General features: G+C 31.3%; 1 protein-coding gene across 5 annotated transcripts in view; it reads right to left on the bottom strand.

The window, feature by feature from the left end:
* Window positions 1–7,457: 7,457 nt before the first annotated feature.
* LOC145292325 (kinase suppressor of Ras 2-like) overlaps window positions 7,458–27,680 on the bottom strand; it is a 169,159-nt gene continuing 148,936 nt past the window's right edge. For all 5 annotated transcript variants that reach the window (XM_080138660.1, XM_080138671.1, XM_080138654.1 and 2 more), the window contains 5 exons: window positions 23,195–23,291; window positions 18,422–18,558; window positions 14,310–14,450; window positions 12,781–12,910; window positions 7,458–8,143 (listed from right to left, as the gene is read on the bottom strand). In XM_080138660.1, coding sequence (XP_079994786.1) covers window positions 7,985–8,143; window positions 12,781–12,910; window positions 14,310–14,450; window positions 18,422–18,558; window positions 23,195–23,291 — 664 coding nt within the window. In that variant the 3' untranslated portion in view covers window positions 7,458–7,984. The remainder of the gene's footprint in view (window positions 8,144–12,780; window positions 12,911–14,309; window positions 14,451–18,421; window positions 18,559–23,194; window positions 23,292–27,680) is intronic.

Raw genomic sequence — 27,680 nt, 5'->3', positions numbered from 1 at the left:
TGGACATACACACAGTTCAAGTAGGCATGAGGGAAACAACTCTGTGGGGAAAAAAACATCAGAGTTTCTTCCCTTTATATTAAAAGATGCATGTACTTTTTGAAAATATTAAATGATACAAATGCCACTTGACCCCCCCAAATAATGAATTTTTTTTGTTTTAATTTTAGATATAATACATTAGGTGTTACACCAATTAAAAAAAAAAAAAGTAGCAACTTTGTGGATATTTGTTGTGTATTTTTCAAGTATAGCAGATCATACAGACATTTGCCCTTTATATAATAAATGTGTTTAAAATTATCACAAAAGGTGACTTTTCAGTAAGTATGACTAAGTAAAAAAAGACATTTTTAAGATACAAAATAAAATAATTTTTATTTTCACTTCAGTATAATTTTTTTAAAAAATAAGTTTAAAATAAATCACTGCTTAAAATATTTTAAAGCTTTTGAAAAGAATAGAAAAAATAAATTAAAAATAGATTAAATTTTTAAAAGAACAAAGGTAAAAACTAATATTTGCCCTGAATTATTGAATTACTACATTGAATTCTATTTATGTACATGTAAAAAAATATTTTTTAAAATTTCAACATTAAATAAAGTAGATGAAAAATATAATTTTTCAATAAAAAAAAAAAATTAAATGTAAGTAATTTGACCGGATTTGTTTTTGTTTTAATTCTTTCAAAATTAAATTAATTTCCCCCCTTTTTAATAGAAATTAAAAGTGTTGGTTTGAGGTGGTTAAATTTGCTCTTTATATTGGCAAGAATCAGTTTGGAAAATATTTTCTGTGTTCTTACTTTGAAAAGAGCAGGGGCTTATGCAAGAATTTTCCTTAGGAGAAATATCTGGTAGATAAAAAAAAAAAAAAATATTCAAAATTCTATTTTATCTTGCACAATTTTAATTAAAAAGAAAAATTCTAAAGAATTTGTAAACTATATGCAAAAACCAAATATCTTCAAATTTCATAGTTATCATTATTCATAGAATCGAAGAGTCTTATCAAATGTACTTACAAAACTAGGTTCTTGTCCAACTATGTAAAAAAAAACAAAAAAAAAAATCAGTATGAGGTTTGTACATGTGACAAAATTAAAATATATTCAAAAAATCATATCAATTGATTAAGTAGTTTTAGTTTTAAAAAGAGAAAATTTTATGAGTATCCAAGAAGTGACTTGCCCCCCCCCCCAGAAAAAAAAAAATCACAAAAAACAAGAGAGATAACTAAACAATAATTCGCACTTACTAGATTTATATCATAATGCATACAAATTCCCATTGAGTACTTAAAAATGATTTTCTTTATAAAAATAAAACTACTTGACCAATTTATGTGAGTTTTGGAATATGATATTTTTATTGTCACAGGTATTGTACATAATACAGATTTTTCTCTATTTTTGGTTTTTGATATTGGAGGAATTCTGGACAAAATCCCCAAACTATTCTGCTTATTACTTTTAAGGAAAAAAAAAACTATTCAGCGTAACAAAAAAGTTCAGAGAGGCTGTAATATAAAAAAAAATTACAATTTATAAACGATATGTATCAAAAACTATTTTACAGAAAATCCTGCTAATTTATAGTAAGCTGATCCACAAAAAAAAGAGGAAATTATTTAATAAAAATTTTTTTTCATTTTGAGAGGTTCAAGTCAATGAAAAAGAAAAAGCATTTGAAAAATATAAAAAATAATACTTATGCAGTATAAGGACTGTGCAGTTTATGAAAACTGTCCGGAATCGTCCTGGCAGTTTATGGAAAACACTGGAAGGCGCCGGAATGCTGAGTATCTTAATCTTAATACAAAAAACAAAAAAAAACATTTGTTTGCTCTTGTTAGTCTATTATATAAAAAAAATCTAAATATTTATTTTGATTTGAACTAAAAAATCATTAAAAAAAAATTATGTAAGAAAGCATTTTTCGTTTGCTATCATTTGTTTCTTATTCAAAAAAATAAATATTTATTCATTACTTTACAATGAGTTTTTTTTTTCTTGATTTGAATGTAAATTTTCTAAAAGTTTCATAAAAAATTGTCCCATTCAAGAATATAGTTTTCATTTTACAATTAATTTTTCATTGAAATTGTTTTTTTGTTTTTTTTCATTAAATTAGTTTTGTACTGAAAGAAATATATTTTTCATTGAAAAAAATTATCCAGTGTTTGTGGACAGAAAAAAAAAAAACTGACGTTTTCCATAAACTGCTCAGATGATTATACTGTATGAGTACCAATAAAATAAAGTACAAACCCTCCCTAAAAGCTGTTTGTCTTTTTAAAAATATCTTTCCCCTAAATTAATTTTTTTTTCTCAACACTGTCTCACTGTTGTTTTGTTGTAGTAGTAGCAGCAGCAGCAGTAGTAGTAGTGGTGATAGTAGTTGCACTTATTAAAATAATCACAGGTGATAAAAGTTGTAAAAACTAACAGTAGAGTCTGTTGCTTGTTCTTGTACTTTGATGACTTTTTATCTAAAAACTGTTACGAGGTGACTATCCAATGTGTGACATGACCAGATGAAAAGAGTTTTTTTTTTTTTTTTTTTCCACATTAGTTTCTAGAGTGCATTGGTTATTACAAAATGACAATTCAGTTTGTTTGAAAGTTTTTTAAAAATAAATTCAAGTGAAAGAAGAAAAAGAAAAAGCCAAGAGGAGAAGGAGGAGGACAAAGAAAGAAAAAGGAAAGGTCATTAAAAAAAAAAAAAGAATGTGTAATGCATTTCAACTATTGTATCATGCGAATTGGAAAAAAAACCAAAAAAAAAAAAAAAAAAAAACCATTTTGTCCAAAAGAGCAGGTGTCACGTTGCCTGCAGGGAAGAAAAAGAAAAAGACAGTGGCTAAGAAAGAGCTAAAAATGGCAGATTCAGCTTTGAAGATCTACACATGCAACTGTTTTCATATTTTGTAAATAGAAGATATCATTTGTTCACAAAGGTAAAAGATCTTACTAAAGAACCATCTTATTTTTTTTTCATAATAAAAGGGGGGAAAAAAATGAATGAAATATCTAACAAAAAACAAAAAAAAAAAAAACAGAAAGAAATAGTAAAAGGAGAGTGCAACATTAAATGCTTGGGAAATTCTGACGCATTCGTTAAGTTCTGTTTTCTCTAAGGTAGACAAAGAAATCTTATTTGTATATCAATACACACACAATTACAAAGTCATGGGTTCACGTATATCCACAGCTTAGAAATAAGGATAAAAATGTACACACAGACAACTATATTTAGACATATATGAAGAGAAACTTATACACAAACACACACACACATATATGTTTTATGTAAGATCCTTCAGAATTTGCCATATCCTCATAAGAACTCAAATTTCATCCATCACGGTTCATGGCAAATTCTTTCTCTTCAAAATTTGAAAAGGTGTTAGACCTTTTCAGTTTTTGTACCTTAATTTTTCTTGCCTGATGATATCTAATATGATTGAAACGGTCTGTACATCGTAGCAAGATATGACTGTATTTACATAAAAAAATAACAAAATATATAACTTGCTCTCTTACGATTGAGCACTATCAACAACCCTTGTTGAAATTCAATTATTTTAAATTTTTCGATACCTTCCCACCGAAAAACTATATATTATGATGATCTGAAGTCAGAGCCGGAGAACAACAAAGGGTAATTAATTATATAGCTAGCACTTATAAAGAAGAGTAGCCCACATAAATCTAAAACAAGTCGTCAAGAATACTGCAGATATAAAATCAGCTCAATGGAGAGGGGGATTTAGTCATCTAGAGCTATAGTAGATTAAATGAGAGGTAGATGAATAAGTATAAGTTCATTTACATGTTCAAAAAAAAAAAAAAAAGACAAAAAAAAAAATCAACCAGAGAAAGTGTACAGTCATTTCAGAGATGATATAATGTTTATTTAAATATACTCTCATCAGCACAAGAGAATGGCTAACACTAAAATAACAATCAATATGTAGCATTAAGGGGAATTTAGGTTCAAGACTAAATCTATGGATAAAAAGGAAAAAAAGGAACTTATATGTTCATCCTTCAATAGAAAAATTATATATATGTGTGTGTTTCCATTATTGAGTTAACGGTACTGTTTGAGGAAAATTTTGACTGAGCACATCAGGGCAACTTGGAAAATTTATGAAGATCTCTGAAAATGTGTCAGAAATAAATTAAAATGCATTTCCTATCAAGATCGGATGCTGAGGTGTCATTGCCAACTCAACCTCTACATTCTTGATGGTTTCTTCACCAGACAAAAGGAAATGCATAAACAGATCCAAGATAAAGCTTTTACCGCATCAGCATAGATATGGTGATTCCACAGAGTGACTTTAGTCTAACAAAGTCTAATAGTATTATGAGATACTGCTGGGGCGTTCTGGCTAGTAGTAATGATGCCTTGCTCGAAATCAAGTCTGAATTCAGAGTAATCTGATGAAGGTTGCTGTATTAACAATTATTGAATGAACTTATGTAAATTATAAAAAAATAATAGAATAAATGTGATCTTTTAGGTCACTGGTTGAGCTTGGATTACGTTGTTTGAATCAGAAAAATAGGAGTTTGCGAAGTAAAAAAAAAAAAAAAAAAAAAAAAATTAAAAAAATAGCCTCTTTCTGTTTGCTATCTATCTCTTCTGCACTCCAGCTACAGGTTAAATAGTATTACTGCTTTTAGTGATATTTCCTTTTATTCATGATGAACTATACAAATCATTAAATTACCTTTTGTAATAAAGAGAGAGAGAGAGAGAGAGAGAGAGACAGTAATAAACACTATATAGAATTGCCAGGAGTGGACAAACAACATACAGTGAGAGGGGGTTGTTATAATGATAGACATGTAGTTAGAGATAGATCACTTGGTAAGTTAATCGCAAATTACAACTTATTAGAATGATTAAAATGGAATCTTTTTCAAACATTAACCAATTCCAGATCAGAGGGATATTTTAACACGTATTTTTCATCCTCTTTTATTGTATGTTTCCTTCTTATTCTATATGCTGTCTATCACACTCTCTACCTATTTATTAATGAAAATAATAAAACACTCAAGCTTTTTTCTATATTGATGAATAGAGACAGTAAACAGATGAGAGACCAGCAATGGTGTCATTTACTGCTATTCTATGTTTTTCTCACATTTCTTTCAAACATCTTCCTAATACTATTTAACTCATAGCTGAAGACAAAGCAGAAAAATTAATTTATCTTTATTTAAAACAGTTAACTGGCTTTTAAAACTCACTTTTCCCTGATTTAAACAATTCAACCAAAGCTCAATTGGTGACCATACAGGACACATTTTTCCTAGTATATAACACATGATATAGTTTGTAAATAAACAAACAATTTGAACACTGTAAAAAAAGTAGTGGTCAAACGTTTATATAAATAGACATTTCAGTTCATTTGTGGTCACCGATCCCATGGGTCAGAACTGCCACCTATTAATTTGATGGTTGTAGGTTCAAACTCTGGTTCGGGAGGAGTGCTAGTGTTGTTGCACTGAAGAACTGTAATACAGTGAAACAGTCTAAGACTAACATATATATATATATTACATATATAAAAAATATAACATAATATATATACAAAAAACACTTAAATTTATAAAAACAAAATGTCTATATATATTTCTTATATATGTAATATATAACACATAATATATATAAAACATTTAAATGTATAAAAACAAAATATCTATATAATATATATATATATATATATATATATATATTATACCTACCTACATACATACATACATAACACACAAACATAGAGAAAAGCCAAGAATCAGAATTCCATAATTTCCCATAAATTATAGTGCTGTAAAAAGGAAGAATCTCACTAAAGAGAAAATGAAAAAAAAAAAAGTCTAATACTGAAAAATTTGCAGGAGCAACTGAAGCAATTACCAGGCAGGAATGTGAAAATGCCAAGGATGCTTGTACCATTGTGAATTCAGAAGCACAGAAAAAAAAAAATGAAGCAATTTTCTGATCTTTTTCTAAAATTTAACACTTTCTCTGAAGTTAAGAATCAAAGCTCAAAGTTGACCAATGACCACACAAAATAAAATCATACACAAAAAGAATCCACTGATAGTAAAGACATTATTAGGAAATAAAAGAATGAAGGATATGTTTTTGTGTGAATGCACATATCTGATTATTTAATGTCACTTTTTGCTAATAATTGAAGATGAAATTGCGGAGTTTAAACAGTTCTACCAATGATCAGCTGCTCCGTGATTTACCTCATGATTAGAAACATCAATTTTTCAAACTGTTGCCCTTTTTTTTGAAAACAAAAGATGTTAGGACTGGGAGAACATATGCCAGGTTAGGTTTGTTGATAACTTCTACTCTCATTCCACAGGAGAAGGGTCCGACTGGACATTGTGCGTTAAGGTCTTCTTGCTTCATGTGTATGAAACTAAAACATATTTACAGAGACACAAGGATCTCAAATAGATGTTTTGACCAATGGATCTCCATTCATTATACCACCATTCCTGGTGGCAGTAGAGAAAATCTCAACCTGGCGGTGTCCATCCCTTTCCAAATTAAAAATATTCACGGATTCAAAAACGAATTTGGCATTAAATATTGGTATTCTTTGCATAAATATAATTTATACAAAAGTTAGTTAACAGTTACGCCCTCCTTCCTAAAAACATTCGGTTTTTTTTTTGTCAGAATCTCCCTATATTAAAAAACAAAAATAAAGAAAAATTCAGATGATGTATGTACCCAAAATGAAACAAAAATATCATATTCCAAAAATTATGTGAATTGATCAAGTAGTTTTAATTTTATAAAGAAAATCATTGTTAAGCAATTAATGGAAATTTGTAGAAATTACAACAAAAATCTCCCAATTTGGAATTATTTCCGAGTTGTCTCCCTTGTTTTTTAAAATTATTTTCCAGTTAGCAACAAAAGACAATTGTTGTTTTCTTTACTCATAGAATTTGATTTCATTAGTTAAAAATGAAACTACTTAATCAATTCAGGTGATTTTTGGAATATGATTTTTTTTCGTTTCATCATGGCTATGTACATCACAGATTTTTCTTTATTTTTGTTTTTTTAATATAGGGTGAATTCCAGACAAGAACCAAACATTCTACTGTAAAAGAGAATAAATAAAATCTAATTGTAAATGGTGTTTTTTATTATTATAGGCAACTAGATAAAAAAAAAAAATAATGAATTCATGCTGGTATAATAATAATTAAGCTATTTCAGTAATTAAGAAGCTGATAGATATCAAGGTGTTGATGTAGGTAATCATAGATTGTGTTAAACACATCAGTGTCGGACGGAGAATTGTAGTTGTGTGGGTGAAACCATTTTTTGTTTATTTTTAAAGAAGTTCCTAAACAATTGTTGGATTGCTAATGTCAAGAGAAAACAAAGATCGAATCTAAATGGAAAATGTGATAACATTAACTTTAATTGCATTAAAATTACAGGGACAAGTTGCAAAATAGAGTTTCTTAGGAATCAGGAAAAAGCAATATAAAGTATGAAGCCAACATGTGCAAAGAAGGCAACAAATCAAGGAATGGAGTGATGAGAGTTGAAGTGATGATTTAAGCAAGGGTGGGGGTGGGGGAGAAAACAAAAATAATTAAAACTAAAGTAATGGTGCCAAGATGCAAAGTAGATGAGAGAGAGAGAGAGAGAGAGAGAAAGAGTGTTAGGATGGACAACGTCAGCTCCTATACCAGTTGGACAAATGGACGGGGAGGGGGGAGTGCATGATCGCATGCTGAAAGTCAGTAAAACTCTGTATACATGCATTCATCTGATGGTTCAATCACACACCGAAGGGAAAAAGAGGTGTTCAGCAAGTTTTCCATTTATTCATTCCTTCAGTCAGAACAAAGAGAGAGAAAGAGAGGGAGAGAGAGAGGGGGGAAAGAGAATGGAGGACCATTTCATTCACAGATATTCTAAGCGACATATACAGAGTCTACACTCCTTGAAAGATGGACAGGGTGGGAGGGACTCCGTATCAAGGGTTTCCTTGGTAATCGCATCAATGCCTTTAGAATTTGGCTAAATTCAGGTCGGTCGTCAGGTTTGAAAGCCCAACAATCCATTAAGATATCCTGAAAGAAGAAAAAAAAAAAAGTTGGAACAAATAAACGAAATGATAAATGAAGACTTAAAAGTAAAAATGCAAAAACATTAAAAGTTTAAAACTACACAAAAAAATGAATTTTAATATTTTATCTATATAATTATAAAACTCAAATGACCTTGTAACAATGTATGTAACCCATTTTCCGGTTTATAATATCCGGTTGTGCATGCGCGCATAACCTGCACACTGAAATATTAACGTTATTATTTCGAAATTATTATTTAACATGGGAAGAGTAAGGTTTAAAATAAAAACGTAATACAGAAATGAACGATGTAAAAAAAAAAAAAAAAAAAAAAAGCAGACAGTATTAACAATTGTTTATTTGGATAATTTAAACGCGAAAAAACAAAAACAAAAGAACAATTGGGACGCTGAAATATTAACGTTATTATTTCGAAATTATGATTTAACATGGGAAGAGTGGAGTTTAAAATAACTTAAACGTAATTAATACAGAAATGAACGATGTAAAAAAAAAAAAAAAAAAAAAAAAAAAGCAGATATATCAAAATTTGAATTTAACTATAAGTATTATGGTATCTGTTCAGTGCACATTTACCTATAAGTACGGCCAACCACTTATAATTCAGTAACTGTAATTTTTTTTTTCAAAAATAGTCGATTATAATAAACAGAACGCCTCATAGAAATCTATCTATATTCTTTTTTCATTTTTATATACTTTCATAGAAATGTTTCTATTATGTCAAAAAAAAAAAAAAAAAAAAAAAAAAAAATTTTCTTTATGTCACAAGTGTCACGCTCATACATGAATTCCATAGCTAATATAACATACTGACCCAACGGGTCACGGGTAGTCTAGTTTATTTATAAATTCAATGTTTGTTCGTGTGTTATAGAAATCAATATGTTCAGTTACAAAATCCAAATGAGTTTTAATAAGGGTTAAATTTTTCAAGGAATTTAAAGACATCATTGAAATTCTCCTTTGATTTCATTTGGGATTGCTGGGGAGAATTATTGGTTAGGTCCGTAAAATCACTAAAATATAATTAGAACATAAAGAAACAAAATTAATTTTTTTAATAGATTTTCTTTTCATAAAAAAAAATTAAACAAAAAATATCTCAGCAAAAAATGTACTCAAAAAAGGTTTAAACATTTAGATTAATATTTTAAGAAAAAAAAAAGGGACAAAAATGATTTAATTTTGATTCATTGAAACTATTTGCCATTTTAAAGAAACGTTAAAAAATGCAGTTTCAATAAATTGACCCTAAAGAGTTCTAATGGGGAAATAACTACAGGGGGCTCCTAAATGTTTGTTATGAGATCAAATAGTAACAATACTGAAACAAATAATACTGCAATAAAAAAGATGTCTTTAATTCAGTTTATTCACTTAGCAAAATAAAATTGTTAGTATAAGACAAGATGGATTTAGTTGTCAGAAGCTCTTTCATAACCTTATTGAAATATTAAAAAGTTGAAGTAATCTCATTCTTAACAGCCATACTGATAAAAAACGTTGGAAACACACACACACACACACACACACACACACATATATGTAAAGATACATATGTGTATGTTAGTAAAAATATACACTTGTAATGTATATATTCAATATTGTTTTTCTAAACTGCTATAATTGAATAAGCTCGATAAAAATGGATTTTCATTTTCAGAGCATATATATATCCAGGGAGGGGGGGGGGCGTCTATTTTTTCCGAGGATCTTATGTATGTCTCTGAAGATTTCTACCATTCAATGAAACACATGTAAGATGCAATATATCAATAAAAAATATGAACATGAAATAAATACATCTGTAGCTTTGGAATGTTCACTATCAATATATATATATATATATATATATGATGATTGCAACGTCTTGTCAGACGAGTGCCACTCCCTCAGGCACTTAAAGTCCATGAGCCCAAATGCCTGAGGGAGTATCTATACAAAGATGATGTTACAGAGTTTTAGCTTTGTACGACAGCTAAGTCTCTCTCTCGGTTCAAAATGTTGAGATCCAGCAACAAGCAAGAGCAAGATAGCCAGCAACAAGTTAAACTGCAGACCAGCTTAATGCGGATACTAGTCTCCTGCTTTATGGTTTTTTAAAGCAGAGATTTGCTTCTCCTAGAAAGGTTGCCTTCACCACGGCTTACGGGAGCTACTTCATACAAACATACATGGTGCTAGTTGGCCGTTGATCCCGAAAAAGGGTTCATTTGCCCTTTGGAAGGTCTTGTTTTTAATCCTTCAGGGAGACTAGCCGCCCTCCTCACCAAACAAGTCTGGTGGGGAAACCAGTTTAGTCGCCGGTGACCCAACCATGTACTGGATTACATATATATATATATATATATATATATACATACACACAGTCACACAGAACAAGTCAGTAAAAAGGATTTTATAAACTGAATACTTTTATTAAATATATCCCAAATGAGCTGAGATTGTTTTGTCATATTTTATTTTTTTCCTCTTTTTTAATCTTTAGTCTATGAGGAAAATAACACATGCAATGTTTTGTGAACATCCCACCTCTATATTTTGACTTTGAAATGACGTATGTCATGACCTTAATTACGATACTTTTCACCTGTCATGAAAAGGGAAGAGAAAGAGATAATAACCTTATTTATTTTGAGTTTAATATTTAGGTGAGCGTAGAAAAAAATATTAATGTCAAATATGATTTCCATACGATATGGATCCAAATGGTATCTTGGATATCTTATCACTGCCGACAACAATTAGATCTTAAAATTGTGGAATAAATTCTGTCTGATCATGAGAAACCGGTTTCTGTCAGTGAAATTTTTATCCTTCCACCAGAGATTATATTTTTGATGCCTGACATAAGAATTGTATATCGTTAATTTAAAACTCAATGCCTCCTTCTCTCCAATGCTTGATACCTGCTGGACTTTTTTTGATTGTTGAACTTTTACATCTTATAGAGTACTACTTGTACAACCTATCAACATGCTGCAAATTAACCCCATTTTCTCTTATAGATTGTCTTAATAGGATTCACTATGATTTTTGCTCTTGGTGTAAGATAGTAAAAGATTCCATTTCCCTCAGAATATCTCATCTTTTTTTTTTTTTTAATTGTTCTTTGTGTGGTTCTTTATTTGATGTAAATAAATATCACTTAAAATATAAACTTGGTAGTTTTGTATTGTCGCTTGATTGCTTATCTTTTTCCTTATCTCTATACTCAATGTTTTAAACTGACCCTCCCCCAATTCTGTTATTGATATCGGTCTCAGAAATGAATAAGCTGATTCCAGATTTTTTTTTTTATTAATACCATTGTTAAATACTGCTGTAGTCTCAATATAAGCTGAGCATAACAAAAAATTATATCTATATTAGGTTGGTGCAAAACATTTTGCAGCTGTAAAATTTGTTGCAATCAAAAACGGTTTTTGAAAATCTATTGAAAATAATAACGAACTTTGCTGTCTATAACTTTATTCCATCTGTCAACAAGCTTATAAATGTCTCACTTGTAAAATTCTTTAGTTTATGATGTGAAATATCAATCTAACTTATGTTCAATCTTCTCTCATGATTGAAATCTATGTCTATCGTCTATCTAAATCTATATAAAGTGGTAGCATTTGGTGTGTGTGTGTGTGTGTGTGTGTGTGTGTGTGTGTGTGTGTGTGTGTGTACGACTCTTACAGCTGACACCACTGGACCGATCATGACCGAACCTGGGATGGTTGTCCATCACCTAGGAATGGTGCACACCATCTTTCAAGGTTACGGTCAAGGTCATAACCTATGTATATATACTCTCCTACAGCCAACACCACTGGACTGATCATAACTGAACCTGAAATGATGATCTCTCACCTTGATTAAGGTCATATTTAGTGCATTTCTTTATAAACTGCCCCCACCTAGGGATGGTGTGCACCAAGTTGGGGTTTGTCACCATCCTGAGGGCTGCAACCATAGTGCCAGCCAACTTCTTTGTGAATTTGATGTGTAACAATATAAATGTCAACTTTGATATAATCAATTTGCTTTAAAGTTCATAGTTGGATTTCAGTCACTTCAGGAGATAGTTAAAAATTTTAAACACCTTAAACAATAGTTGTTCTTACAACATCCACTTACTGCAAGGGTGCCCACAAAGCGGGTACCTGAGTGTACAGCAAAGTCCCTTTGCTAGTTATATTATAATCCTCAAAATGTTGGAATCTGAAGGAGCTAGATCAGGAGAATATACAGGATGGGGTAAGATTTCACAACCAACTTCTTTTAAGAAATCTTTGACCATTAGTGCTGCATGAGAAGGAGCATTATCATGATGGAAGATGACTCCTTTCCTGTTGACTAAAGAACGTTGCTTTTGGGTCAACATGGTGAGAACAATGCAGAAAAATATGAATGATGCTTTAATAAAAAAAAGGTATAAATTAATAAATTAATCATAGTAATATGGTTAAGTAATAATAATAAAATAAATTACAATAGCTCAAAATCCTCTTGTACAAACTGGCAAATCTTTTGCACTGACCTTATATATATATATATATATATATATATATATATAACACACACACAAGACAGAGAAATTCAGAGAGAGAAATACAGAAACTTACTTTAACATCTCTGGATGTGATGATGTGACATAAGGATTGTTTGATTCCACGGCCTACCTGCCAGATGATACTCTCACGAGGCAGTTGCTTGAAAGGCCACTCTCCGCATAGTAGTTCATACCAAACCGTACTGTAAAATTAGAAACACATTTTCATAAAAAAAAACACTTGTAGCATTTCTTTCTATCATTTAAAACTGGAAGATACTGTATTAGTAATAAAAAAATATGCTTTTCACTTAACCTGGAAAAGAGTTCAAAATGTTGTGCATAGTAAAATATCTAAAAGAAAATCATTAATTCAAATGTATAAAAGAAAGAGAAAAAGCAATTGTAATAGTGTCTACTGTCTAATAATACTTAAACAATATTGAATATAAACAATTAAAAATTAACTTTGCACAGCATCTATGATACCTGGTATTCGAAATTCACAAACAATGCTCATCTTTACAAAGACAAAGAATTACTGCCCAATCAAGAAATACTTTGAACAAGCATTTTTTATATTCAAAATTAACTAAAATGAATTCTGGGCTCAGAAAATCAACAATACTTGAGGCAAAAAGTAAAATTGGTTTTACTTTCTCTCTCTTTAAATCATTTTCAAAATGTATAATCAGCAAATTTTTAAATCTTTAAAAAAATGGATATAATTTTTAAAAAAGAACTGTGCCTGCAATGCAATGTTGCATGCCAGTGAGTGCTGGCCTCTCAGAATCTAGGACAGGCAATGACTTGTGTAGTGAGTGAGCCATATTTTGCTGGATATGTCATACAAAAGTGAGAGCGTGTCAGCAACTCCAAATCCCATTTCTGGATGTAGCATTATGTGAGAAGCATCTCTGCTGGTTTGATCATGTAAAGCATGATGGCAGTTGGATAAACAGAGTTTACTTCATGGAAAATGACTTGTCTAGCATTGGCTGTAAACACAAGACTTGCACTCCAACTATCAAGGACTTTAAAAATTGGCAACTTCATGAAGAGAGTACCATGGATCAAACTAAATGGCAAACTAATGTCCAAGCAATCAGCAAAACGCAGACCAGTGAAAGGTATGGAAACCTCTCTACAACTGAATAGTCAGTTAAGTCAGCAAACAACAAATTATAAAATAAACCTTTTGAAAAATGTTTACACTTTCTATTCATTATGAAATTATGTTGGCATAAATAACATTAAAGTAAATTCACATCTTAGCTACAAAAAATTATTATAAGTCGAAGGTTATTTTTTTTATAATAGAAAGACTAGCACAAAAATGCATGTTTGACTTCATCTTGATGTTATGACAAAATCTGAATGAAATATTGTATTTAAAAATTTAATTTCATCCAACACTTCTGCACCAGAATCTAAAAGTGTCTCAGCATAAATTCCTTTACAGTAGAGATTTATTTTGATTAGAAATTGATCATTCTCTTTAACAATTCTAACATGATAGAAACCATAACAGAAAAAAAAAAAAATGGTATTATCCCACTTTTAATGAAAATAGCAGGAGATAAATAATTTTATACAACTCACCCAAATGCATAAACATCTGATTTTTCAGTGAAAGGCAGGTCAGTGTTAGATGCCTGTGTGTTTCCTGCTCGCAAAGATCGCATTATCTCAGGAGATAAATAACATAACCAACCTTGGGGAATGGCCAGACAATCACCTTTCCTGATGGAGAAAATAAAAAATTAATTTTTAAAATTAAATTAAATATAAAATTTGTACCCAAACATTTGGATATCTTATAGCATTCTGGTGTACATCCTGTATATGTAAAAAAAGAAAAAAAAAGTTCATTTTTGTTTTTATAGTTTTTTGATTTGATTAATTTGTAAAAAAAAAAAAAAAAATAGTGGAATACAATGTTTTAAAACAAAAATTCTACATTCAAAAATTCAATAAATGAAAGTGTCCATATGAACATATGGTGTAATGGATAAAAGGGTTATCTTCTACTTATATGTAAAAGGCATTTTGTCTGTGTGAGAGTTTATTCCCTATGAACTCCGAAATGGTTGAGCCAATTTAAAAAAAAAAAAAAAAAAAATCACACAAACGTACTCTCTGTCTGAGTGTTCTTAAATAGGTTTTGTAGCGGAATGCCTCCGATAAGTATTGAAAATCGATAATCGAAAAAAATCCAGTTAGTTAACACCCTTATACAGCCTAAGTGCATTTGAGAAGTTTTATCCCCGCACAAGCAGAAGGGGCCGATGTATAAACTCAACAGTAGGGTCTCTGATAAGACGTTTGTGCATTCGAAATGAACCATATTAAACCATGATATTTGACTTTTGCATTTGAAACTTTATTTCAAGCCATTATAAAAATATAATTATATCAACAGACTCGAACAGGCAATCAATCGATTTGATTGAAAAAAATGGGTGATTTCACCAACTTTGTTAATCCTCATTCAATCCCGGGCAATGTCGAGTTTTCCTGCTAATGTTAAATAAAACTTTCATTTTGACTTCTGCTTTCTGTTCAGTGAAAGTCTTGTCTGTGTATGCCAAGTAATCTAAATAATCCAAATAATATGAACGAAAGTCAGATTTTTACTTTTTTTCTTTTAATAATATAAATAAAAATATACATGATTTTAAGTAATCAGAAGTTTATGGAGATGAACTCGCAAATAATTTTTATGATTTTTTTTTTTTAATGTCTTAATTCGATCACATGATCAAATTACAACTTAATGTGGCAATATTATGGATTCCAGGTGAAATTGATCAACCTTGCTGGTATATGCTGACGTGTAACGATATTGTCAGAGTCGAAACATGACATATAATTTTTCCTCTACTCATGAAACTTTCGTTTCATTTTAGGCACAGATAAAGAGTGATGGAAGTTATTAGTAGTTGTTATAACCAAGCAAGTATTTGTTGTGAACATTTCACAGGGAGGACCATAGATGAGAGCCAGTCAAGCACCTACCAAAAAGTAATGATAGCGCAGAGAAAGGCTCACAACGTCTCTTCTGTGAGAAAGAGGAAGTAAGGAGGCGAAAAGATCCTCAGCCATTAAATTTTGAAGACAATTCTGTACCATCAGGAGCGAGATACTTTCTGAAGGAGTAGAATGCTCTCATTATTTTCCCAGTGATTTTGGTAATGTATCTGACGTAGGTTTTCAATTTCAGCGGTAAAAGTCAATCCCAAAAACTTGTCGAAGCAAGGCGCTTCTTCAAGATAAGAGCCGTTCATTTCAATTGGGGCAAAGTAGGGATATGAGCATTGGTGGTGAAAAGATAGAAATTTGGTTTGGGATGTATTAAAGGTAACTAGGCATTTTTTTCCACATGCTCCAGATTGGAGAGAGAATCAAAAAGATCCTACCTTTTTTTCGTCCTGTGAAGTGTTGCCGTAGATGGCAGTATTGTCTGCATAGATGTTGACAAAAGAACAAAAAACGTGATTTGAGAGGTCACTGATGAAGATCAGGAAAAAAGTTGGGTCCATGGTGTTTGCCCATTTAATGACTACTTTAATAAACCTTTCAGAGAGAAAGGATTTTATGATTGAGAAGACATTTCCAACGATTTTGTAGCTGGAAATCTTATGAAGTAGATCTTTATGCCAAACCGTGGTATTTGTCGTAAATGCTTTAAAGGATGACAACCACAGATAGCTCAGTTGATCATCTACCATGAAAGAAAAAATAATGATAGACCAGAGACAGACTTGCAATGTCCCTTCCGTGAGAAAAAAGTTGGAAGGGAATATGTCCTTGACAACTAAATTTTGAAGTTGGTTTTGAATCCTGTCAAGGAAGGAAAGGGCACTCTTAGCAGCTCCTCTTAGGATGTATTTGGCTCCTATTCAGGTACTTATTTTAATTAAAAACATTGTAATTAATCTGATTTATTTCTTTTTTAGTAAAATATTATAACTAAAAAACAACTACCCTATTTCTTTTTTAATGGAGGTCCAGCAAAAACGCTGACCCCACAATATTATTGTACCCACGTTGATCAAAAGGAAATATATTTATTTAAATACTCTGGGTAATGTAGTTTCAAAACAAATTCCATTATGGAGATAGGTCTCCAAAAGCCATATTTCATATTTATGAACAATTGCCATAAATGCAGACCTTCCCACACTATCAGTCAAGCTCCAACCTCTGCACCATTGTTGCATCCATGTGTTTATTATACAAGTACTTTAATGAAATGTGCTTTGATGAACTCCTAGCACTTGTGTCCGCTTGATGTCCTCCTGACTAACCTGAAAGCAGCAAAATTCCACTCCTTCAACGCTGAAGTCCAAAGATGCACGAAAGACTTCTATTCTAATAATTTCTTCCCTCAAACTACAAGACTTTGGAATTCCTTCCCTGTTTCCTGCACTAACCTTCAGAAGTTTAAATGTAATGTGAACAGAAATCTCATTGCTCAACTCGCCATAGTCCTCTGTTAGACAAAATTCTAAATAGTAGCTCGTTATGTTCCAAATGACAATATGCCTTGTTTGGAGTTGAAAAAGAGAACTCATGATATTACCTTTCCCTTTTTTACTTAGGTGGGTGGGAGTGAGGGATATTGCATATGCTCTGAGGCTCCATCATTCATAAGGGAGTGCCAACTAATTTCATTGTCCCCACCCAGAGTGACACTACTTGGAGACGCTGGGTGCCTCACCCCCTCCTTAAAAAGAAGATCCCATGCAAGTAAAACCCTTCTCCCTCCCTGCTTTCTCTCTTTCCATTCACTGTCCAGTGTTTGTAAAATATAATTCAATTAAAAAAATGCATTTCAGATAAAAACACTATTACATAATTACGTGTCATGTCAAAATTAGTAAAAAATTCCCCAAACTACAAATAATGATCAAACAGATCTGCTAGAACCATTTTTTTTTACAAAATAAAAAAATAAATAAATAATAAATAAATAAATTAAAAACCCCCCAGATATTAGTGGATTTTCAAGAATTATAATTATTTTGTCAAAATCATAGTCGGTAATTATGTCCCCTGGATTTTATGAAGTCTTCAACATTTAATAATACGATGAAACTATATAACTTGATAAATTTAATTTTAATTGTAATTCTCAATCGTTTTTGTAAGTTTTATTAATTTCAACATGACATGTGAGTACATCAGTGTTTTTACCTAAGATGCATTTATTTGAAATCAAATTATGTTACTCAAGCAACTACTGTCCTTGGTTAACACACCTCTTTCCCTGAATTTCATCACATCTCCATCCCATTCATGTACAGACTTGCAGAAAGAAAATTAAAACTCAATTAAAATTTAAGCAGACAACAAATCTAAAAGAAGACAAAGTAAATATTTTACCAGCTATCTATTAGATCCAACCTTCCTTCTCTATCACTCACTCTTTTGCTATGAGCTGTAGGAAAATTTGACCTAAATAGAATGTCTTACAGAACATTCAAGAACACTTGGTAAAAAAAAAAAAAAAAAAATCATTTTTTTCTCAAAATGAAACTACTTTCATAATCTCCAACTATTCAACTCTGGCACAAACGTTAAGTAATCAGTTACTTGAATAAAACAGATAGGAAGGGGTATCTTTGTAGAAAATATAGTTAATTTTGACTGTGTGTGTATGGATGGGGGGAGGGCAAATGTAAATGAGCTAGCATTCAAGTGGTTCTTACCTGTTTCCATGACACCATTTGGTGAGATTGAAGAGACCAAAGTCTGTGATGACAACTTTGCCCGTTTCTTCCCAAAAAATGTTTTTGGTTTTCAAATCTTTATGTACAATTCCTCGTGCATGTAAATAACCCATGCCCTACAAATAGAAATAAATTTTTTAAAAACATTTCTTTTTTTAAACTCCAATGGTATAAAGATGTACACAATGCTTTTAAAGGATTTGATATAAATATTTCAGGTAGAAATTAGAATTTCATATATGTTCAAGTTTATATATAAAAGCAATCTATGCTAATCAAGAAACAAAAAAAAAGATTTAGGGTTCTTGTCCAGAATTCCAACTCTGTATAAAAAAATAAAAATCTATAATAAACGTATATGTGACGAAATAAAAATATAACATCTCAAAACTCCTATAAATTTATGAAGTATTAGGTTGGTGCAAAAATAATGTCATTTTTTTAACATTCAATTTTATATATATATATATATATATATATATATATATATATATATATATATAAGCAACATTATTTTTGCACCAACCTAATAGTTTTATTTTTAAACAAGAAAATCAAAGGGCGACTATCTTGACCACCATTTTGAAAAAAAAAAAAACAAACAAACAAAAGAGGTAATTCAACAATAATTTATATTAGATTTATATTGTAATACCTATTGATTAATTGCTTAAAAAATGATTTTCTTTAAAAAACTACTTGATTAATTTATATGATTTTTGGAATACAATATTTTTTGCTTTGTCATGAGTACATACATCACACAGATTTTTCTTTATTTTTATTTTTTAATACAGGAGAATTCTGGACAAGAATCGGATTTAAATATTAAATTAAATGTACCAATACAAAGTCTGTCTAAAAAGTAATGGGGCTGGTGTCACCAATAATTGATTTCAATCCTAAACAATGAAATATATTGTTTCTTCCTTCAAAATAATATCCCCATCTGGTCAGATGCATTTCTCATTAGTCTTTCATGATTCTCTGCAAACCATTTTTCTGAGATACCTCTTAGCTCTGCGATTACGGTCTTATACGTCTTTAAACATAAAGTAAAAGCTACATGATCTAATAGAACTATGATCTTCTCAATCCAAACCCGCTGAATGCTCAGGATATTGTAAACATATTGTCATGATGGGAAAGAAGAGATGTAAACAAAATGCGATGGCTTCAGAAAGCTAAGATTTCAAAATATGTGATAACACAAGTTGTTAATCCTTCTTTTGCCTATAGCTCACACAGCACACTTCAGTTCTATTCCTAAAGTAATAGATTCATAATTTTCTTTTTTTTTTCACATTGAAATAGTGGATGCTTATCCAATTTAACCCCAATACTAAAAAAAACTGCTTGTAAAATGAAAACAAAATGGCACAAAAATTTATTATGTACTAACTAGCCGCTCGGTTTTGCCCAATCGTAAAGTATACTTAAATATATTTTAATTTATGCAGATTTTGTGTTTATTATCTATCATAAAGTCAATTCCCTATCGATTATTATATATCATATTGTACCCAATATGTAGTAGTGATTTCAAAAGTAAACAAATAAAAAAAGAACTTGGGTGCCATCAGCTTGAATCTAAGCCAAAACATATAGTGCTCCAGTCTTAGTCATTACTGTTTGAGCTATCATCTAATGAATCAGAAATAGTTAAAAATTAATTGACTTTAATGTATAAATGTATATATTTATGCACGTGTACAAATAACATGTTTAGTTGACTTATGCCTGCCAAATTTCATTTTTTTGTAATTTTTACCCCTTAGCAGCTATTTTTACCAGCTAAAACCCAGAAAAGAATGGTCCACAAAAAATGCAATCATTTTATTTGCCTCATGCTGCTCTGTGTCCTTGCATTTTGGAAGAGATGCATTTTGTAAAAATTGGAGACAGACACACGCAGACATAGTGAGTTTTATAAATTAGATTTACATGTTAGGTTTAAAAAAGACAGTACACCAAAAATTAAGCAAATTCAACAAGTATTTGTTTTAAGCAAAACAAACAAACAAACAAACAAACAAAAAAACACATTTTAATGACAAAATATCTCGTCTGGTATTTTCTGCTTATACTAAGATCAACGACCAAGGGACATAATTCAGAGATTAAATATCACAACCATAATAAAATTAGGTAGAAATCGTTTACTGATCAAATTTTATTTTACTTTATAAATAAATATCAATGGATGAATTTGCATGAATTTTGGTATGCAATCTTTTTTTTTTTTTTAATCTAGCACATACATAAATTTTTTGTGCAATTGTATTTTTTAACTTTGGGGTAAAAATGGATAAGTGACAAATAGTGTTTTGTTGGTTTATTTAACCAGCATATTGACCTTCATTGGGTCATTCAAAGCTGACGATTGTTTTGGTTCATTTTTTTCCATAGTGTTTGTTTGCTTAGTACTTTTTTGGGGGGGGGGGGGCAAGTTTTATCTGTTTCAGTTGAAAGTTTCTTTTTTTTAGGCCTTGATTTTTTGGTATAGTTGAATCTCTCTCAGAAATGAGAGAATGTTGTCTGTGCAGGTGTTTTTAAAAATGTCTTTCATATTGTTGGTTTTTAGGTTACGATTTCTCGCAGTAGCGTAGGTTCCACATTCCACAAAGATATGTTTTATTGTGTAGGTCTTCTGGCATGTTAGGCATTGTGGTGGTTGCTCTTGCCTGAGTATGTAGGAGTGAGTAAGGTTTGTGTGGCCAATGTGTGTTCTGGCTATAACCACTCGTTCTTTTCTTGATTTTTGTGGAGATGGTCCCCATTCTCCTAAGGCGAGTTTAATCTGAAAGAGCTTGCTATTTGTGTTATTATTCCAGCACTGTTGCCATTTTGCATAGAACAGTTTATTGATTTTGTATTTTAAGTCTGTGTAAGGAATATTGATGGGTTCAGGGTTTCGGTTTAAAGCTGATTTGGCTGCTAAGTCTGCTCTTTCATTACCTTTCACTCCGATGTGGCTTGGAATCCAGCACATGATTACCTCTTTGTGGTTAGTTATCGAGTTTAGTCTATTCAATAGTTTGATGATTAGTGGGTTCTTGAGCTTTATATTGTTCAATGAGGATAGAACAGAGAGCGAATCTGAGAAAATTATAAACTTCTTGTGTTTGTTTTTTGTTAGAATGTTGAGAGCAAGGTCAATAGCACAAACTTCTGCGGTGAAAATAGAGCTTTTAGTTGGTAGTGCCTTCTGGTGTGTTATTCCATTCAGAACAGCTGCGCATGCTGTCCTGTTGTGGTCCAAGAGCCATCTGTGTAGATGTGCAGATGAGCAGGGTAATCTAGAAGTATGCCGTGGAGTTTCCCTGGTAGGTGTTAGGGTGGGTTTTTGTTTTGGGGAGTTTACTTAGTTCGAAGATCCTTTTGGGTTTTTTGAGAATCCAACGTGTATGATCATAGATATTTTTGCTTGTTATCTCTGATTCTTGTAATATCGTTTTCATTCGTAGGTTGAAGGGTTTTATAGCTTTTGCTTCGAATAGTTCACTGTGTCTTGGATGGAATGTGTCATTGTATGTAGGGTTGTTTGGACATGATTTTAGTTTAGTACTGGGTAGCTAATTTATGGCTCCTTATATCTGCTGGTATCTCATTGGCCTCTATGTGTAGACTTTCCACTGGGGACGTTCTAAAGGCTCCCAGTATCAGTCTCAGCCCTCCGTGATAGATTGGGTTTAGTGTCTTTAAGTTCTTCTGGCTGACTGATAAATGAAACATCCATAGTCAAGTTTTGACCTGATCAATGACCTGTATAATTTCAGAAGGGTTTTTTGATCTCCACCCCATTCTGTGCGGGCTATAATGCGCAGCAGCTGCAGTCTTTTATTGCAGTTTGTTTTCAGGTGGGGAATGAATATCAGTTTTTTTTATCAAATTTTAAATTCGTCTACAATGGGAATTTCTGTATTTTCAAGTTTCAAACAAGGGTTGTTATGGAGTTTCCTCATTTGGCAAAAATGTACACATTAGGTTTTTGTTTCAGAAAATTTAAATCCATTTTCTGTTGACCACGTTTTTAATCTATTAAAGCATTGTTAGAGCTTGCGTTCTATGGTATGTATATATTTTGACCTGCAATATATCAGGAGGTCATCCACATATAAAGATCCGTCAACACTGGGAGTTAGGCACTTTGTTATGTTGTTTATTTAAATGCTAAACAAGGTTATAGAATACTCCCTTGTGGGACTCCCTCTTCTTGGATGTTGGTATCTGAATAGGTTGATCCAATGCGTTGAAATAAAATTAGAGTAAGTAGACTATATATCTTACTATATCTCAAAAAATCATGGAGAGGCTCATTTACCTACATATGAAAATTGGTAAGCATAACTTAAATATTAAGGAAGTTAATCAAATTTAAAATCCATCAGCTTCTTTTGGGACACCATGTATATATCAAAGAAATAATGCTTGACAGAGTAAATGGGATGTTGAATTTGCATAAGAATTGTAACAGGGGATTATGAAAACCTTTTAATTTTGGATTTCTACAATTACTGTCATATGTTTATACATATAAGCAAAGCAGATTTATCTTTAATTTTGCTTTTTAATATAAGGAAATTCTGGACAAGAATACAAATTTGGTAAGTTTTTTTTAATTGAAACTTTCTTATTAAAAACAACGCAAATGAAATTTAAAAAGAATACATAAAGTGAAAATCATGAAAAAGTGGAAGAAAAGATAGGAAGGTAAAAGAGAGAGGGGGGGGGGACCAATTATGCACTCACCTGTGCTATCTGAGAAGCAATATATACAGTTTTGCTGAACTGGAATTTTTGACGAAATTCATAAATGCTTGAATAAAGTGATTTGCCTTTACAAAAGCTAAAAAGTAGAAAGAAAAAAAATAAAAAGACAGTTGAAATATAGCAGTCATAAACAAGCGATGAGAAAGATTAAATAAAATTTCTATTAATGTATGTTCATATTATCTATGTACTCTAAAATTGCTGACATTATTATCTTGTCAATGTGAAAGGGGGAGAGAAAGAGGGGAAAAAAGAGAGTGTTTCATAACTTTTGGGAAATTCCAAATATCTCCTCATTTTATAAGATTGAGTTGGAAATGTTATTTTGCGATTATTTTGTAATTGAGATATTTTCATTTTGTAATAATTTTCTGTTATTTTTCTTATAATTGTCATTACCTTTTCTAAATTTTAACTTTAAATAATAAACGTACAATTCAAGGTAAAATATACACACAAATTATATATATATATATATATATATATATATGTATATATATATATATATATATATATACACACACACGAGTGTACAGACAATTAATAATAATCGGGAACTGAAAAAAAAATTGGAACATGTAGGGATATTAGAATTGGAAAAACTTATGCGCATTTTGAGGTGCTAACAATTCTTTTATGTGTGTGTGTGTTTTCTTTTGATTGGTTAAAACTTCATTTCCCATTACTAGTACTAATGGTACAATGATGATTATTTATCAATTTGAGACTATAAGAAAAACTTAAATCAATATATCCAACTATAAATGTATTATTTGCATTTGCGATTATATATACACATTATGTATGTTTTTATGGTAATCCATAAAATAAAAAAAAAACTCTTTGGAATTCCCTTCCTGCTACCTGCTTCTCTAACTGTTCTGAAATGGAAATGTAACGTAAACCAACATCTTGTTAATCTTTCTTAGGCATGGTCCCAATTAGTAGTCCCTTACGTCCAGTGGCGATATGCCTTGTTTTGAGTGAAGGTGAGTAAAAAAAAAAAAACAAAAAAAAAAAAAAAAAACAATGTCCTCTAAGCAGAAACATTCGTTTTGTACACGCTTCTCATATCAAAGAACCTACTGTTGATTTTATATGCCTGACCTTTCTATTTGATAATGGCTTGAATTTAAGTTTAAAATGAAAAAGTCAAGTATTATGGTTCAATTGTGCTTTAAACAGAAGCATACATTTTAAACATGCCTTTGTCATATCAAAGAATCTACTGTTGATCTTATATGCCTGATCTTTCTGCTTGTGCGATAATAAAACTTCTCAAATGCACTTGTGATGTTAGGCTGTATAAGGTGTTAACTTTGGTCAAAATCTCCTGTTCCTTCTTTCATTGTTTTTTTTATTATTATTGATTATCAATACTTATCGAAGACATTCAGATACAAAACCTATCTAAGAACACTGCCAGATACATAAAGTACATTTGCATGAAATTTCATAAAAATCAACCCAGCCATTGCAGAGTCTATAGTAGGGATGTAACGATTAGCAAATTGGCCGATTAATAGGTTTCCTAATGCCGATTTATCAACAAAATTGTGTTGTCATAAATGATACTAATATTAATTAAATTATATTGTAAACGAGGAAAAGTTAACTCCCTTTTTTGCTTATCAGTGAAAATTTCTCAAAGAAACATGCATCATTTACACCATATCAAATAACAGGCATGACACGCTGTTAACATGTACACTTTTACAACTGCACTGAATTTGAAGCAAATAGATGTAAGCAAGTAGAAAATTTTCCTCCTTTTTCTTCCCATCGAATTAACATTATTTTGTACTTAATTATTATCAAAGAAAATTATTCTATCTTTCAGTTTTTATGTTCATGAATTGTATGATAAATTGCGACGATGTGAGAACCGAAAATAAAGCATTCTTCATCAGTCATACTCTTGTTCCTCATTTTTGGACTCTTGCTATCATTACATATATATTTTTACTTTTCTGATTTAGATAATGTATATTTTATTGAGATAAATTACTAATTAGATATCAGACATAAGTAATTTCAAATATGTAAAAAAAAAATTCACAAAATACTGATAACAACCTTCAATCATTATGGCAACCAGTTTCTGCTGGAAGTATTTTGATATCAATCCAAAGAATAAGAACACAGCTGCTTGCAAATTATGTCGAATCATCACATCAAAGGACGGCAAATCAGCAAAAACTTTTACAATGACTAATATGTTAAACCATCTTAGAAAAGTTCATTTAAAAAAAAAAAGTATTTTGATGTCAATCCCAAGAATAAGAATACAACTGCCTGCAAGTTATGCCAAACCATCACATCAAAGGGTTGCAAATCAACTAAAACTTTTACAATGACTTATATGTTAAACCATCTTAGAAAGGTTTACCCAAAAGAAGCAAAAAGTTGCAGATAAGAAAAGGAAGAACAATGAATATTCGGAGACAGACACTTCAGGAACAAGTGCCAGCAACTATGAGCCTCCAGCAAAACACCAAACTACTATAGAATCAGTATTGGCCAAAAAGAAAGTTTCAAATGTTAATGACCATACGTCACAAGAGATCCATTATCTGATAAGAGAAATGATTGTTGTTGATATTCAACCATATTCTGTAACCTCTGACATGGACTTTAATATGCTTATTGCAAAACTTTCTTCAAATTACAGTATTCCATCAAAAGAGTTATATACTGAAAAAATAATTCCCATATATATGCACAAATGAGACCACTGAATGGTTCAAAACAGCAATTGAAGCACATGTCCCACGCGGAAATTCTATAGCACCCCCCCCCATGGTTTATTTCTACTTGTGCAGCTTCTAAGGCAGCATGCATATTGCAGATTTAACCGACAGAAGTCTAGTACAAAGAGACAAAAGTTTATAGAAGCTAGAATTGTAAGAAAGAAATAGCAACAACTAAGAGAGAATATACCAAAACCACCAGAAAACGCATTGAAGCACAGAAATTAGGAACCCGTGATTTCTGGAAAATCTATAACAGTGTAGTAAATAATAGGCAATCAATAATTCCCCCACTAACCAACAATCATGAGGTTGTTTGCACGGCAACCGAGAAGAATAACATGCTTGTCAGTTGGCTTGCCTCAAACTCCACATTAGACCCAGCAAACAACTCCCTTCCTGACTTTCCTTTGAGGACAGATGCCACACTAGATGATCTGAAAATCAGCTCTTCTCAGGGGCATGATATCATAAAAAACCTAGATACCTCAAAAAATGCTCCGTTAAGTGCTCCAGTCCTCTCCAAACTTTACAACAAATGCCTTAACAAATCTTGCTTTCCTGAAAACTGCTTTTGTGGTACCAGTTTACAAGAATTCTGGCGAAAGAACTGACCCATTAAATTATCCTGTTTACAATGGTGGAAGAAGACACAGGAGACCTTACTACTGCTGAATAAACTGGCTTCAAAATATTTAAGTGCACCATTTTTATCTGTGGAGAGTGAGAAGCTCTTTAATACAGGTGGTAATGCGTATGAACCTATGAGACACAGGCTGTGCCCTGAGAATGGAGAAACTCTAAAAAAAATTCTTAAAAGTATTAAACTTTAAATATCGAGGAGACTGTGAAAGCAGAAGAAGCAGGCAGCAAGAATAGAAGAGGAAGTAGTGCAGCAGCAAGTGCAGAACTTTATATTCATTTAAAGAATTACAATTTGTACTTTGTAGTTGGTTTGTAATTTCTTTTTTTTTGTCTAATTATATTCATTAAAAAATTGGAAGTTTTACTTTGTATTTTTATTTAATAACCATAATAGTGACCAGACACTTAACAAATGTTAACTTAAATTAGAGTTACTTTGTTAATGTGTTAAAGCTATCTGATGAGTCACTTTACATTGCTGAAAGGAAAAAGAAAAGTAATTAATCAACCGATTAATCGGCAAATTGTTCGATTACATTCCGATTAATCGGTACACATCTAGTCTACGAGGGGTGTGCAATAAGTAATGCCCCTGACCCACTTCCAGTTGTCTGATCGAGCTAAAATTTTGCACGTGCAATAATTTATATCTCTATGTGGCAAATTACAGTTCTGAACTAATTGTGGTTTGTTTTACAGGTGTTTCAACTGAGTCAGGTGTGAAATGGAGCCTGTTGAATGTCGAGCAGTGATCCGGTTTTTGTATTTGAAGGGAGACTTTTGATGAAATGAAAGAAACTTATGGTGATAATGCCCCATCATATGACCTCGTAAAACGCTGGCATCGTGAATTCAAACATGACTGGAAGTCTGCAGATACAGCTCCCAGACATGGTCAATCCCCCCCCCCCCTTCTGCCATTGATGAGGCATCTGTCTGTCAAGTTGAGGCTGCCATTTTGGAAGATCGGCGCATTACTATTCGCCAAATAGCCCAAGATGTCAAGATTAGTACAGGGTCTGTGGAAACTATCATTCATGACCATTTGCATATGCATAAGGTGTTTGCCA

Source organism: Euprymna scolopes, chromosome 2 (genome assembly GCF_053919585.1).
Source record: "Euprymna scolopes isolate OS-2025 chromosome 2, ASM5391958v1, whole genome shotgun sequence".
Classification (NCBI taxonomy): domain Eukaryota; kingdom Metazoa; phylum Mollusca; class Cephalopoda; order Sepiida; family Sepiolidae; genus Euprymna; species Euprymna scolopes.
This window is presented reverse-complemented; position numbering and strand designations above follow the sequence as displayed.